At 45.4% G+C, this 13,306-nt stretch overlaps 1 protein-coding gene across 1 annotated transcript in view; it reads right to left on the bottom strand.

Moving 5' to 3' along the window:
- Positions 1-12,431, bottom strand: part of cacna1g (calcium channel, voltage-dependent, T type, alpha 1G subunit) — a gene marked incomplete at its 5' end in the record, with an annotated part of 270,616 nt that extends 258,185 nt beyond the window's left edge. Inside the window, 1 exon segment of the mRNA XM_084566892.1 lies at positions 12,112-12,431. Within this exon segment, the coding sequence (XP_084423018.1) occupies positions 12,112-12,431 (320 nt within the window).
- Positions 12,432-13,306: the final 875 nt, after the last annotated feature.

The raw sequence follows: 13,306 nt of genomic DNA on the forward strand, positions 1-13,306 counted from the left end.
GCAGGAAGCGCACGCAGGATCCCGTGCACGGGTTTAGCCGAGAGGCCGACGCACATATCATGACTCTTACATAAGCTTCCTGACCCCAGAGGTATTTATATCCCTCGTTTGTTATCTATAATAAGACATCTCTCTTTTTTTTCTCCCTCGCTCCTTCACCAGACTCCCCGGTCCTGCTGCGGGAAAATCCTGATTAGTGTCTTGATGGCTTGAAAGAGAGCGATTGCGATAGAGATACAGAGACAGAGAGGAGGAGGAGGAGGAGGAGGAGAAGGAGGAAGGGGAGGAGGAGACAAAAAAAAATGTGACAAGACAGATGTATTTCTGTACGTGCCTGTGAATTATTGACATTACTGGCAATCCACAATGGGCCGATTTGACAGTCAACCGATTTGACGCTCCACTTGTTTGTGCCATGAGGAGAAGTGTGTGTGGTTGTGAGTGTGTGTGTGTGTGTGTGCTGGTACAGAGATAAGGCCAGCGGTCAGGTCTGGTGTGTGTCAATGCCACCTGAGTCCTCAGTTTGCAACGCGGTCTAAAACGGACACATCTATCAGACATGGCATCCCCCGCTGTGCTGCTGCTCATCAACTTATCAGTCTGTCTGAGGAGAAATACAGCGGGAGAGGGGTGGTGTAGTTATCACAACAGAGCAGAGGGTGGAGCGGGGATGTGTAACAGAAAAAAAATCCTATGTGACAAGTAGAAGGTTTGAGAAAGGAGGTAGGGGAAGGAACGTACATTAAACTGAAGCAGGCGCCGAGACGGAGAAAGATGCAGATCGGCAGGAGTTAGCAGAAAGGCAAAGGAGAGAAGAAAGAGACCAGATGCGGCCACGTTAAGAGAGTTAAAGATAACTTGATTCAGGCGCCCAATGAGATTTTGCTGCGTCTGGAGTAAATGTATAGCTGGCCCACCCCTGTCTCCGTCATTCGCTTGTACCCCCGCCCCCTTCTGTTGCCACGCCGTGGAGCCTTGCTCAAGTCTTCTACAATACCCTAATGAGAAAAAGCTGGTAGAGAAAATCCTGGACCGAGTCCTACATAAACTTACAGCCATCTCACGGAAAGCCCAACAAAGAGGGGGGCTAAGGAAGAAGAAGAAAAAAATAACATATTGAAAGGGAGCAAAAATAAGACAGATTTAGAAAGGACATATGTTCATTCGTTTTGTGTATACATGCAGTATTTTGTGCACAATATGTAAAATGCCTGTATTTATATCTAGCCTGCCTTTTCCATATTAAGGTACAGAGGAGGTTATATTATAATAATGCCTTAAAAATATGCCCCACCCCCACAACTCTCCAACCAAATACCAGTCCAGCCACTAAATGACCCAACCGCTAACCAGTCATTTAGAGATTAATCAAACTTAAAATTACAGCAACTTTTAACTAATTGTTTCATTCTGCAAAGTTGCAAAACACAGCATTGATTTCTTAAACATAAATATTCGTTAGTATCTGCACTCCTGTCTGATGGCAAATATCTATGGAGGACCAGAAGTGCTGAAATACAAATAAAACAAAATAAAAATACGTGCTTTTAAATCCACAGAAAATAATCCTAAAAGTAAACACAGACATCAATTAATATATAAAACGTAACATAATTTGGTAATTCTGTTTTAATTTGCTTTTGCATTTATTTACATTTTCAACTTTACGGACTGAATTTTCCCATTTACTTATTGATTTATTTTCAAATGTATTTGTTTTTGTCAGTGAATTATTTTTGTTGTCATTTCTGCTCCAACCAGTTATTAAGATGAAAAGTCGACACCATGATACACGTTGAGTGACAACATTACGTTTCTTAAACAAGAAACGTATAGAGAATTAAATTTATAGAAAAAGATAAATATCAATTTATGTCACGTTTAGCTTACTAATTTATTATCTTTGTTTTTGTTTTTTTTGTCTTGATTGAGCCATTTAATTTCTGGCAGTTTTGGTCCTCCATAAACTGAATTCTGAACAAATTAAATATTTTTAGACCATTTTAGTCCTTTGATTTTGGTCGCTTGTGATGGCTATTTTTGCTACTTATTGCTATAGTTGTTTATAGTCATAATTAATGAATTATTTGAGAATATAACATGGGCCTTTGCCAGTACAATTTAGCTGCAGCACTACAACTAACAATCCAACTAAATGTGTTAATACAGATCCAAAGAATCAAGTAGGTGATAAATTAACCAAACATTCATCCACCCAAGTCAACCAATTGATCAACCCACCAGTGAAACGACAAACCAAAGTACCAAGTAACAAACCATTCAGTTCACCAATTTACTAGCAAGCTATCTGGTCAGTCAAACAACCCAACGGGGAAGTAACCAGGGAATAACACAACCTTCCAAACCAATCAATCAACCAATCTGTCAAGCAGGCCTCCATCCAACTACCCGAACATCAAAACACGACACAATCCAGCCTTTCAGCCAACAAACAAGCCTATAAACCATCTATAAAACAACCAGCCAGTCAACCAGACCATTTATCTAACCAAACTATCCCTGATGATTTACTGCACATGGCAGTGACAGAATTGTTTGGTTTTTTCATACCTCTTAATCGCGACAAGCTGTTTTCTAAAGCAGCGGTAATTAAGCACCACAGCTTTGTCTGTACTAATTGTTCACCCTGTACAAATAATTGATTGACATATTTCCTTTCTGGAGACAAACACACGCACGCGCACACACGTAACTGTGCTTCTCAAACTCCAGACAATAGACTTTCCCTCCAGCAATACGGTCGCCGCAGGGAAAAACTAAGGTGAGACGCATAACCACTGGGAACTGAATTTTTTTACAGGGTCACAGACGAAACCTCGAAGGCAGCGTGTCTGTAGAAGAGTCAAAGCTCAATCCCTCTCCTCAGGATTTCACTACCTCCTATCATCAGACTCCTCCAACTTTCCTTTTTCCCTCTCTCTCTCCCTCTTTCCCTTTATTTTTCCTCCAATCTCCAGGAGCTATCCTGTGGTTTTTATGGGAGTCACATTAATTTGTTAAATAGGCCACCGGAATCAAAGGAATGAAGGGGCACAAAACCAACAGGAAAGTGAGTTGAAGCAACACACAAACAACAAAAAAAAATGCAAGTACATAAAAGCTGGAAGCTGCTTGAGACTCAGATATTATGCTTTCTCTCCTTACATACATGCAAACTAATCCATGACAAAGTAAGAAAACAGTAAAAACAATCATACAATCCTGCAGAGTGACACACACACAGAGTGAGAGTGCTTCCTGCTGCTGTCTGGCAGTCTACAGCGGAGTTTGCGGTTTACCCCTGAATCACTGCGGTCGGAGTCTCACCGGGTGCGTATCGGGTTAGCCGGTCCTCTGCTGCCAACACACAAACACACACACAGCTACCCTGCCCTGGGACCCCCTCCCCCCCACACCCTCCCGACACACACACAAACATTGGTAACCAGGTTACTCAGAGAAAACCAGGTCGCGCAGGTACTGTAATTGCAGGCCGCATGACGGTTCTACCAGAAAAAGGCCAAACCACAGGTTGGGTCCGCAGAGCTCATTTGTGAATCCGAAGCACTCAGAATCTGTTTAGATTAGGCTGCTAAGGTTTTTCCTTGGATTTGGGCACACAACTCAGAGACACACTTTCCAGTCATCGCATCATGATCTTTGGTCGCTTGTTAATTAGGGTCTGGCAAAGCAGTGTGTTTTTCCTTACATTTTCTGTGTGTGATACTCCTCATCTGCCTTGGCATGGCGACCCACCTGCAGTCTACTATAAGAGCTATGAGTCACATGGTAAATTCACAGAAAATTCACGTTTCCACTGCCCCAGTTTCTTCAGCGCAACAATGGAGTCTTGTTATACTGTTTGCCCTCGGTTGCTCTGAGTTTCCTTTTTCTCAACGCTATTTTGTTCGCTATTTAATTCCAGCCTGACCACTTTGACCTTTTTTTTCGTCAATCAATATTAAGCTGCCAGTGAGACAAATTAAAGGCCAGACCACAATTGACGAATCTGAAATGTTTGTTCTGAACAAAGTGGTCTGTGTTGAAATCACCACTGAAAAGGCACAACACTGACTGGAGAGACGAAGGGCAGTCCTAATCATATTTATTTATTAATATCATACCTCTTTTGCATCTCTAAAGGACGCTGAAAAAGACATAATCAAATATCACAGTTTGTTGTTAAATGTATTCAACGTCTGTTAGAAGCTTGGGAAGCAAGGGCGGAAAGTTGGTCTGGAACCCCTCCATTGGGAACTGATTATGCTCCAGCAAATATCTGCTTGGCCAGTCATGGGCATTACGCGGGGATGGACAGATGAGCAACAGCGATGTAGTTCTGAGCGCCATGGAGTTGACTTTGTTGACAACAAAATGGCTCTGAACGGCTGTGGGACTGTCCAATTGTGCGCAGAATTTGTTTACGGCAAAATGGCCGCAATCCGTTATTGACACCGATTAACTTTAAAGGACGAACAATTAACAGAGATTGAAGTCATGTGTTGAGAAAGCCTTCATCACTTAATGTCACATATTGTGTTGCTCTGATAGGTTGTAGGATGATCCAATTGGGTGCAGATTTTTCTCTGCAGTGGTTGAAACATAATGAAAAAATAATCAAATCCAAATGGTTAGCGGAGTCATATTTGGATAAGTACTAAGTCTGGCTACACCAGGGTAGGAGTCATGTTGATCAAGGGTCAAATGGAAAAAAAAAAAAAAGGTGATTACTTGGGGTGAAGAAGATCTGTGTGTTTGTGTGTTGAACTTCCAGCTCTGTTTATTTTAGCTGTTGTTGAGTTGAGGCTGAAAATCAATGCGAATGGAGCAGTAACACTAAAACAGGCTTTAGCGCAGCAGAAGGCGCTTCTTCCACTAGTAAACCTATATTTATCTATATTTATATATATAAAGCTGTCGGTGATATCTCTCCGAATAAGAACCCGTAGCCGGTACAAGCAGCAATTTTCTTCTGAAAAGCTTAATAATCAAGGCTCAAAGGAAAAACCACCAAACACCAGGTGTGTTGAACTGAAAACGCCAAAGCTTTAACAACCCGCGTGCAGGGAAGTATAGTGCCGTAGCAATCAGCAGTAGAGTAGAAAAATGGGCAGCACACAGAGCACAAATGAGGGTTTTCTTTGTGTTTAAGAGCTTAAGCAAAACTCCTCATTAAGGGCAGACCTCTTACCGAGTCGTCTGCTCGCACCTTAACTGCAGCCCGAGCCCCGGCCTCGCTCCCTCGCTCCCTTTCTCCTGCCTTCTCTTCCTGATTGTCACTTCTGTTACTCATCAATAATTGGCACTTTCAGTGTTGCGGTGGCTGAATCACTGCGCTTCACACACATACAGTACACAGTACAGTGTGTCAGGAGTTTGTCATCAGCAGTAAACTGATCTGTCACTGTTGTCGGAGTGGGTTCAAGGGCGAAAGAAGCGTCGCTCTCCTCAAACAACCTTGGTTTTCCTGAACGTGTGACAGATGCTGGTCAGGTCTAAAGCGCGCACACAGCAGGGCCTGCATGATATGGATGGCAGAAACGTCATTAAAGTGATTCTGATGAATGTTCTGAGCTGTTTATGAAAAGGGATGTGATAAACGCTCACTCACTTCCTGCTGTCGAAGCCAAGCGCAAAAGCACGGTGACTAAAAGCGACAAACCGGCTAACGTTCAATTCTCAATGTGACAAAGATTTTCAGGCACAATAACAAAGCCCTACACCCACACGCCCATGCCTACATAAATACCAGCTACAGTGCTGCGCTGAATGTTTTTGACTGGGGCCGCGCTCTCATTAGAGCTCTTTTGGTTTGCAGTTATGCAAGTTTTCATTCTGCCACTTAGTTTCCATCTTAGAAAAGGAAAGTGAGACAGAAGGGGTTCGTGCTGTCAACAAATGTAACAGTGAGCTGAAAGGAAGGTGACAGGGGACACAAACATGTCGGCCGTAGCCATTATCCCTGTTGACTAGCGGCTTCATAAATGATTTCCCGCATTTCCCAGAATGCCTTTTGTCCACCTTCAGAGAATAAACTTGAGCATTTTGCCAAAAGCAGAGAGTAGTATTAGCAGTTAGAGGTATCCTGGTAGGAAAAGAGAATCCAAATAAATGCCTCTGCATCCTCAAAGACAGATTTTCACTTTCTACAGCCTCAACTGTCTACTATCGATATGATAACGATGCTCACCATTAAATATTTAGATACCTAGAAACTGTTTGTGAAGCTGAACCAATCAACGTTTATTTGTCATCAGTTGATGCCACAGAGAATTATCACCAAATTCAGCATTGTGGACTGTTTTAGCATCTTTTAGCATCTTTTAGCATCTTTCAGCTCGTTTTTGTACACGACTTTAACGTTTTAACCTGAGCTCCGGCGGCAGTACACATCTTTTTTATCAAGAATCGATCTCTGACCACCTGTTCAATGTTACCTTCCTAGCATACAAACACACAGGCTATGTTAGCAGCTAGCTAGCAAGCACAGTGGCGCAAGTAGCCACGCGTTAGCCTCAGGGAGTTGGTAAAACCCAAAAGGAGAGTACATTTTGAACTTCTATTTATTACGAAGACAGAAATACAGATAAATACTAATGCTGCTCAATGTGATGTGACAGTATATGTAGCTTGTACTGCTGTTTCAAGCGTCCAGAAAATCCATTAATGCAGATCAGATTACACTAAAAGTCACCATGGTGGACTGAATTGTGAAGTAATAAGCAACGCAACATTTATTTTGGAAAATGTTTTTTAGGATTGAAAAAGAGAAAATCATACACGAAAGAATCAATTGTCAAAAGAACCAAACCTTTAAGGCTTAATGCTAGCCAAGTATTCATTTATAACATTTCCAATATTTCCATTTCATTTAAAAGTGAGCCCTATACCATAATATCATCTAGCACTAAGTGGGTGCAGGTTTGCTGGCACTAAATATAGCTATGGCCTGCTTGTCTACCCTGCAGTCACTGACATATTACACAGAGCCCTCATGATGATCATTTAGTTAGCAGGGAATCTGACTGGCCAACAATATCTACATTAAACCCGGCGTGCAAGATCGCTGCAGGCTGAGCCATCCTTTTGGCAAGTCGTGTTTTACATAAAAATCCGCTTTTTAAAGTCTGAGCTAGGCGTATGTTAAATATTAATATGATCACGTGCGCGACTCTAAGCATGCACGCGAACACAATCTCCGACGCACGCGCGTATCCGTTGCGGCTCGCACTTTACATGCAAAATACATGCAAGTCGCATCGCGTGCTCAGCGAGACGCATGAATTGCAGCCTAAAGACCAGCCACACACACAAACACAGACACACAACTATATACACACACTGAAATAAAGAGTTCATGTCAGCCTCTGACATATGGAGAGAACACATGGGGAATATGAAAATGTGCTTTCCTGGTACTCGTATGGATGTTACTTAGACCTAGACCAGATCAAACACCCCCACCCCATAGCAATGACACTCCTTGATGGCAGCAGCCATCCCCAGCAGGATGACACAGACACACACACACAAAAACGGTTTAGGAACAACTCAAAAAACATGAAGAACAGCACAAGGTGTTGACCTGGCCTCCAAATTCACTAGATCCCAAACTGATCAAGTATCTGTGGGATGATCCACAGAGGCCCCTCCCCTCAACCCATAGGACCCAAAGGCCCCTACTAACAACATTCTGTTGCCAGACACCACAGGACACCCTCAGAAGGCCCATGTCCATTCTCTGATGAGTCACAACTGTTTTGGAGGAAAAAAGGGAGACCTGCACAATATTAGGAAGGTGGTCATAATGTTATGCCTCATCGGTGTGTATATATATATGTGTGTGTGTGTAGCGTGTATCCTACTATGATCTTACACACCTAGGAAAAAAGTTCTGATAGAATTCGGAGTGAGGAACAAACTCGTAAGAAGCTGGAAAAATTCTCCAAGGAAGTGGGGGGAGGTGGGGTGCGAAGGAGAGAAATATGAAAGTGAAGTTTTTGGCGGGTACAGGCCTACTTTATCACCTCTTAAAAAATGCTCTCTGAAATCCCACTCAGCTCTCCGACTGAGCCTCGTTTTATTTTATTTTTTTGGTTGTTTTTTTTTTTTTTTTCTTCTGCCGTTTCTTTTTTCTTCTTCTCTTTCTTCTCCCTCTACTGGTTTTGGAGGCCGACGGAGATGGCAAGCGCACGCCCCTCCGCGCTCCCCAGCCAACATGAGGCTTTTAACTCCGAAGACAGGAAGAAAATAGCGAGGGGTCTGAAAGAAAGGAGTAGCGAGGGAAGAGGAGGAGGAGGAGGGGGGGGGAGGTTGCGAGGGGAGAACGCGCGAAAGGGGGAGGGCAGGAGGCATTTTCTGCTGATTAAGTAAGTGTCCGCTTCGGGTTCCATTATTGGACGGACGCATCAGAGCGACGAGCAACAAATGTGAAAGCCCGCTTCGCTGATATACAGAGCGAGGGAGCGAAACAGAGGGAAAAAATATTAATCAGTAGCTTATTTTGCCAAAAATCCCTCCGTTCCCTTGAGTGCAAGTGGTTTATCAGCCTTTTCTGTGATGTTATTTCAGCGTGATGACAAACACCTAGCAGGGCCAGGTGTCCTCCCTCACCGTTCGGGGATGTGTAATCCTCTGCTTAAATCAGTGCGAGCAAAGGATAGAGAGCGCTGGAAGAGTTCCCAAACTCCCCTCCTCCTCCTCCGTCTTGGCACGGTATCCAGCTCCCCGCCAGAGAGGAGACACCTACGGGAGTCCTGTGGAAGTGTGTGCATGTATATGCGCGCCGCTTACACAACCTTGCTGACACACACACACACACATGCACAATGGCTCTCGCTTTCTACCGTACACAGATTCTGCAGGAATCATTAGCAAAGCCAGCAGAGGGAATTTCACACAGGCAATGTGCTGGGCAAAACATCACTCAGAGTGTGCACCCCAGGGGTCTTCAATTAGACCCTAAATACCTCAACGAGGATCCAGGGGTCCTAATTACTTCAGACTGTCGAAAATGGCCGCCGGCAGCCCAAGGCTGAGGGCTTACCGAGGATATGCCTGTTTAGAAAAGATTCTGGCCCTGAGATCAGTCGGGTTTTCCCGTGCTGTTGGTCTGCGGCGTCAGACAGAGGACGGGGCCCCTGCGCATCGGAGCTGGCTGCTGGTGGTGGATGTATTTATAGCAAGAGAGAGAGAGAGCGGCGACTACTGCAGGATTACATTTTTCAACCGGAGAGCAGAGATGGAGGGACGGCGCGGAGAGGCAGAGGCAGAGGAGGGCCGCGGATCAAGAGAGGAAGAGTTACAAATATAGCTGGAGATACATCTGCTCTCTCCGATACAAAGCACCAGCGCGCACACGGATTCCCACGGCGCAGAGCACACAAGCGCCCGCACACACACATGCGGGGTACGCAGAGACAAATCGATCTCAGTAATGTTACGATGCATTACACAGTCAGTGACCTTTCCCCAAATCAGCACAGATACACATTAAAGGGGAAACAAGAAGACCGAGAAGGTCTAAATACAACCATTAAAGCCCGAGGGACGTCTGCGCACTCAACATTCAACCATCATCAGCAAATTACAAAGCGGCCCTTTCAACGCTTTAAAATCCATACAGCATTTTAAAGCAGGGTCTGTAAAACGGATCCATTTCAAGACCGCCGACCTTAATTGACTGAAAAGAATCGGGCGGCGTCTGGAAAAGAAAAAGCAATGTCGTCGTCCAGCACAAGGTGAATGTTGGCAATCGAGGGCATTTGAGGGCATTCAAATCCAGACTGCGGCGCACCTGAGTTTTTAATCCATACGAAACCGTGCTACAGTCGACAAGCGTACGTGTGTGCGTGGACCAACGAGCTCCGTCTATAGGCTCGCCTTGATTACGCGCAGTGCATTCAGGTGTAGACAGATGGATGACAAATGTAACTTTTTAACAGCACAAACCAAAACAATGAGTGAGACACAAAAGTTGTGTACATAGTCACAATGTGTTTGTGAAGATTCTCAGTGATCCAAGTTGTAGTATATCCAATAACGTTGCATGACATGACATCCTCGAGATGGGATGGTTCACCGAGAAATAAATCAATCAATTTGATAAATCAAACGACTTTAACTTTACCAGAACAACTTATACACCAATCAGACATAACATTATGACCACCTGCTCAATATTGTGTAGGTCTTCCTTGTGTCTCCAAAAGAGTTGTGATTCATCAGAGAATGGACATGGGCCTTCTGAGGGTGTCCTGTGGTGTCTGGCAACAGCATGTTGTTAGTGGGGGGCCTTTGGATCCTATAAATTGAGAGGAGGGGCCTCTGTGGATCAGGCTTGTTCCAGTGCATCCCACAGATACTGATCAGTTTGGGATCTAGTGAATTTGGAGGCCAGGTCAACACCTTGTGCTGTTTTTCATGCTTTTTTGAGTTATTCCTAAACCGTTTTTTGTGTGTGTGTGCCTGTGTCAGTGGTTTTAATGTTGTGGCTGATCGGTGTATGTACACAGCATACAAGGAGGAGCTAGGATTATGTGGAAAAGCAAACAATTACTTGAGCTTGTAAGAATTCACTGATTTTCCTTGTCAGTTACTGAGAACGTGGCAACAACTTCAACCTTACCGTCACAACTTTATGTGATCAAAAGCATTTGGGGTGCAATTTCTTTTTATCCAGTAGAAAAGTTCTGCCCTAATATGGGGGTCTCGGCGGGGGCTCGGTGAAAAGTAAATGTTTGAGAGCCCCTGACTTGGATAATAGTATCAAGGATCGCCTTTGCTCCCCGCCGAGCCTCTGGGGAGTGATGCGCCCCTGCTGCTATGAAAGTCTATTTGTAAGACCTTTTAAAGATTTGACATTTACAGACATGGAAATCAGCTGCGATCGCTGGGAGGCCGAGACCAGGACAAAGGAGGAAAATAAAGATGAGAGGGTGACGGCGGAAGAAAGTGGTGGGGTGGGGGTGTGAGTGGAAGAGTAACAAGTGCGAGCAGCATCGCGGACAGCGGGCCTGGGGGGAAGAGGAGGACAGGCTGACTGTGTCTCAATTAAAATGGTGACAAATGAGGAAAGAGGAGGAGGAGGGAGAGAGGGAGGGGGGGCGTAGGGATGCAGAGCGACAGACGGCAGAAGGAATGGATGGAGAGAGGATACGGGTGGAGGCGTGGGAGGGGAGGCAGACAGAGAGGGAAGGAACGGAGGTAATCCAAAAGATATTAACGCGCAGCATCTAACAGAAAAATAAATTCTGTCTGAAACCTCCAGAGCAGCATCAGCCAAGGAAACATTCATTCCAATAGCTGTCTCACATCCAGCTATCAAGACCTCACACACACAAACATCCGTGTTGCCTAAACACTGAGTGAGAAACACTGGGAGACAGAGAAGACTCTCTAGTGCCTGCTTCCCCCTCCTCTCAGGGGAAGTGCATCAGTGCAGGTCTGTACACTTATGAATCAATAATACACTTCAGTGGCAGGAGCGATTCAATAAGGCTCCGCGACTTCAATAGACACCACCCCTCCGCTGCTATTCAACCCCAAGGAAAGGCTCGATGAACAGCCACTCCAGGTGTGTATCAATAAACTAATTATAACCCGCGGCCCTTTCGCTCAGGTTCAGTCTTGTGAGGTCAATGGATTTTCATCCGGAGCGGTCGTTATGAATAATCGATTGGAACATAAAAAAAATAATAAAAAACGGCTCTGAATGAGGACGGGTGAAGCCGAGTGCACGGACCGGAGGGTCAAAGCGTACCCACGCCTTGTGAGATCGGCCCCAGCTCCAGAGGGACCAAAACAAGTGAGTCACACAAATACACCTGGCCCCTGGTTTACTTCACCTGAGGCCAAGAAGCTTTAAGACTAGCTTCACACAACAGCAACATGTTCACACACACTCACCCTCCTGGAAGTGTGTGCCAAAGCAGGCCACGTGCTCACTATAGTTTTTAAGTGGTGACTGGATTACCCTTGAGGTCAGCTGGAAAAGCTCCACAACCGAGCAGCTGTTTCTTACCTGCCACAGGTGGGAGCGCGCATGTGCGCATGAGCAGACTCCGAAGTTTAAAAAAATAAATAAAAAAAAATTAGAAGAAGAAAGGATATGGGTTGCAGACCATCTTGAGGCACCAGCTCCGGGGCCGGGTGGTTTGTTTCAGGTAGAAGAAGACCACGGGGGCCAGGGTGGGGTAGGGCAGGCTCTCCTCGCCGCTCGCCGACGCATCCTCCCCGGCCGTAGAGATCCCGTCGGGCGCAGGGGACGCCGCCGGCTCCACCACCACCACCTCGCCGCGCTCCCCGCCTCCCGTCCCGAGCCCGGACAGGTCGTTGAGCCGGATGAAGGTCCTCGGCAGAGAGGAGCGACCCTCCGAGCCCCTGGCGTCGGGGGCCCCTGAGAGATTTCCTTCCCCATCCTCTGCCATCATTCGCCTCCTGCGAGGGATACGGGCGATCACACACACACACACACACACAGATTCAGTAAATAGAGATGACAACCATGAGCGAGAGAGAGAGAGACAGAGCGCATTATGAACAGTTAGGATTCAGGAAAATATGAGCATTTAAATGTGCAGATTTGGACTGTTGGAAGAAAATAACTTTGCATTTGGTGAAAGACGCACTGCTGCACATATGCGCACAATTAAACACTGGAAGGAAAGCAACACTATAGAGCAGCTAGGTGGTGGGGAGGTTATTTCAGGAAAATGTGCGCACACATAATAGGCAAATATTACACATAATTGTTTTTTTATGGAATAAATAATGCACAAAGCTGCTTTGTTTTTTAGTGATTAACGTCGACTGATTGCAGATTTGCTGTCCTCGGCTGGAAAATCGAATGGAGCTCCTAATGAGCCTCCTAAAACCCAAGAGGGGCTCGCATTCCTTTTCATCAGAAACAAAACCCCAGATCCTAAAACAATAGCATGCAGCTCTTTGCATTGCTCCCCAAACTTCGCCAGAAACATTAATCTGCCAACTGTGCACTCGTTTCTGAACGCTATCATGCTGCAAGAGTGACGGGAGCATCTTCCCGTTGAGATTCATTACCTGTAATGGACTCGGTAGATGTGCCCAAAGCGCGCTCAGTCATCGCATGATCAGTTATTGTGGCGGCTGTAAAAGTCCACACCAGCCTGAAGAAGAAAGGGAATCCTCTTGGTGAGAGGGGAACACGAGGAAGGGAGAGATACAGAAGAGAGGCAGGGAGCTGGGGGAGAAAAGAGGAGAGGGTCTTGTGGGTTTTTGGTGCGTCTAGTGGACCGTATAGTTTCCAGGTGGTGGAGCTGCGCGGATC

The sequence above is a fragment of the Chelon labrosus genome, assembly GCF_963514085.1.
Source record: "Chelon labrosus genome assembly, chromosome: 19".
Lineage (NCBI taxonomy): Eukaryota > Metazoa > Chordata > Actinopteri > Mugiliformes > Mugilidae > Chelon > Chelon labrosus.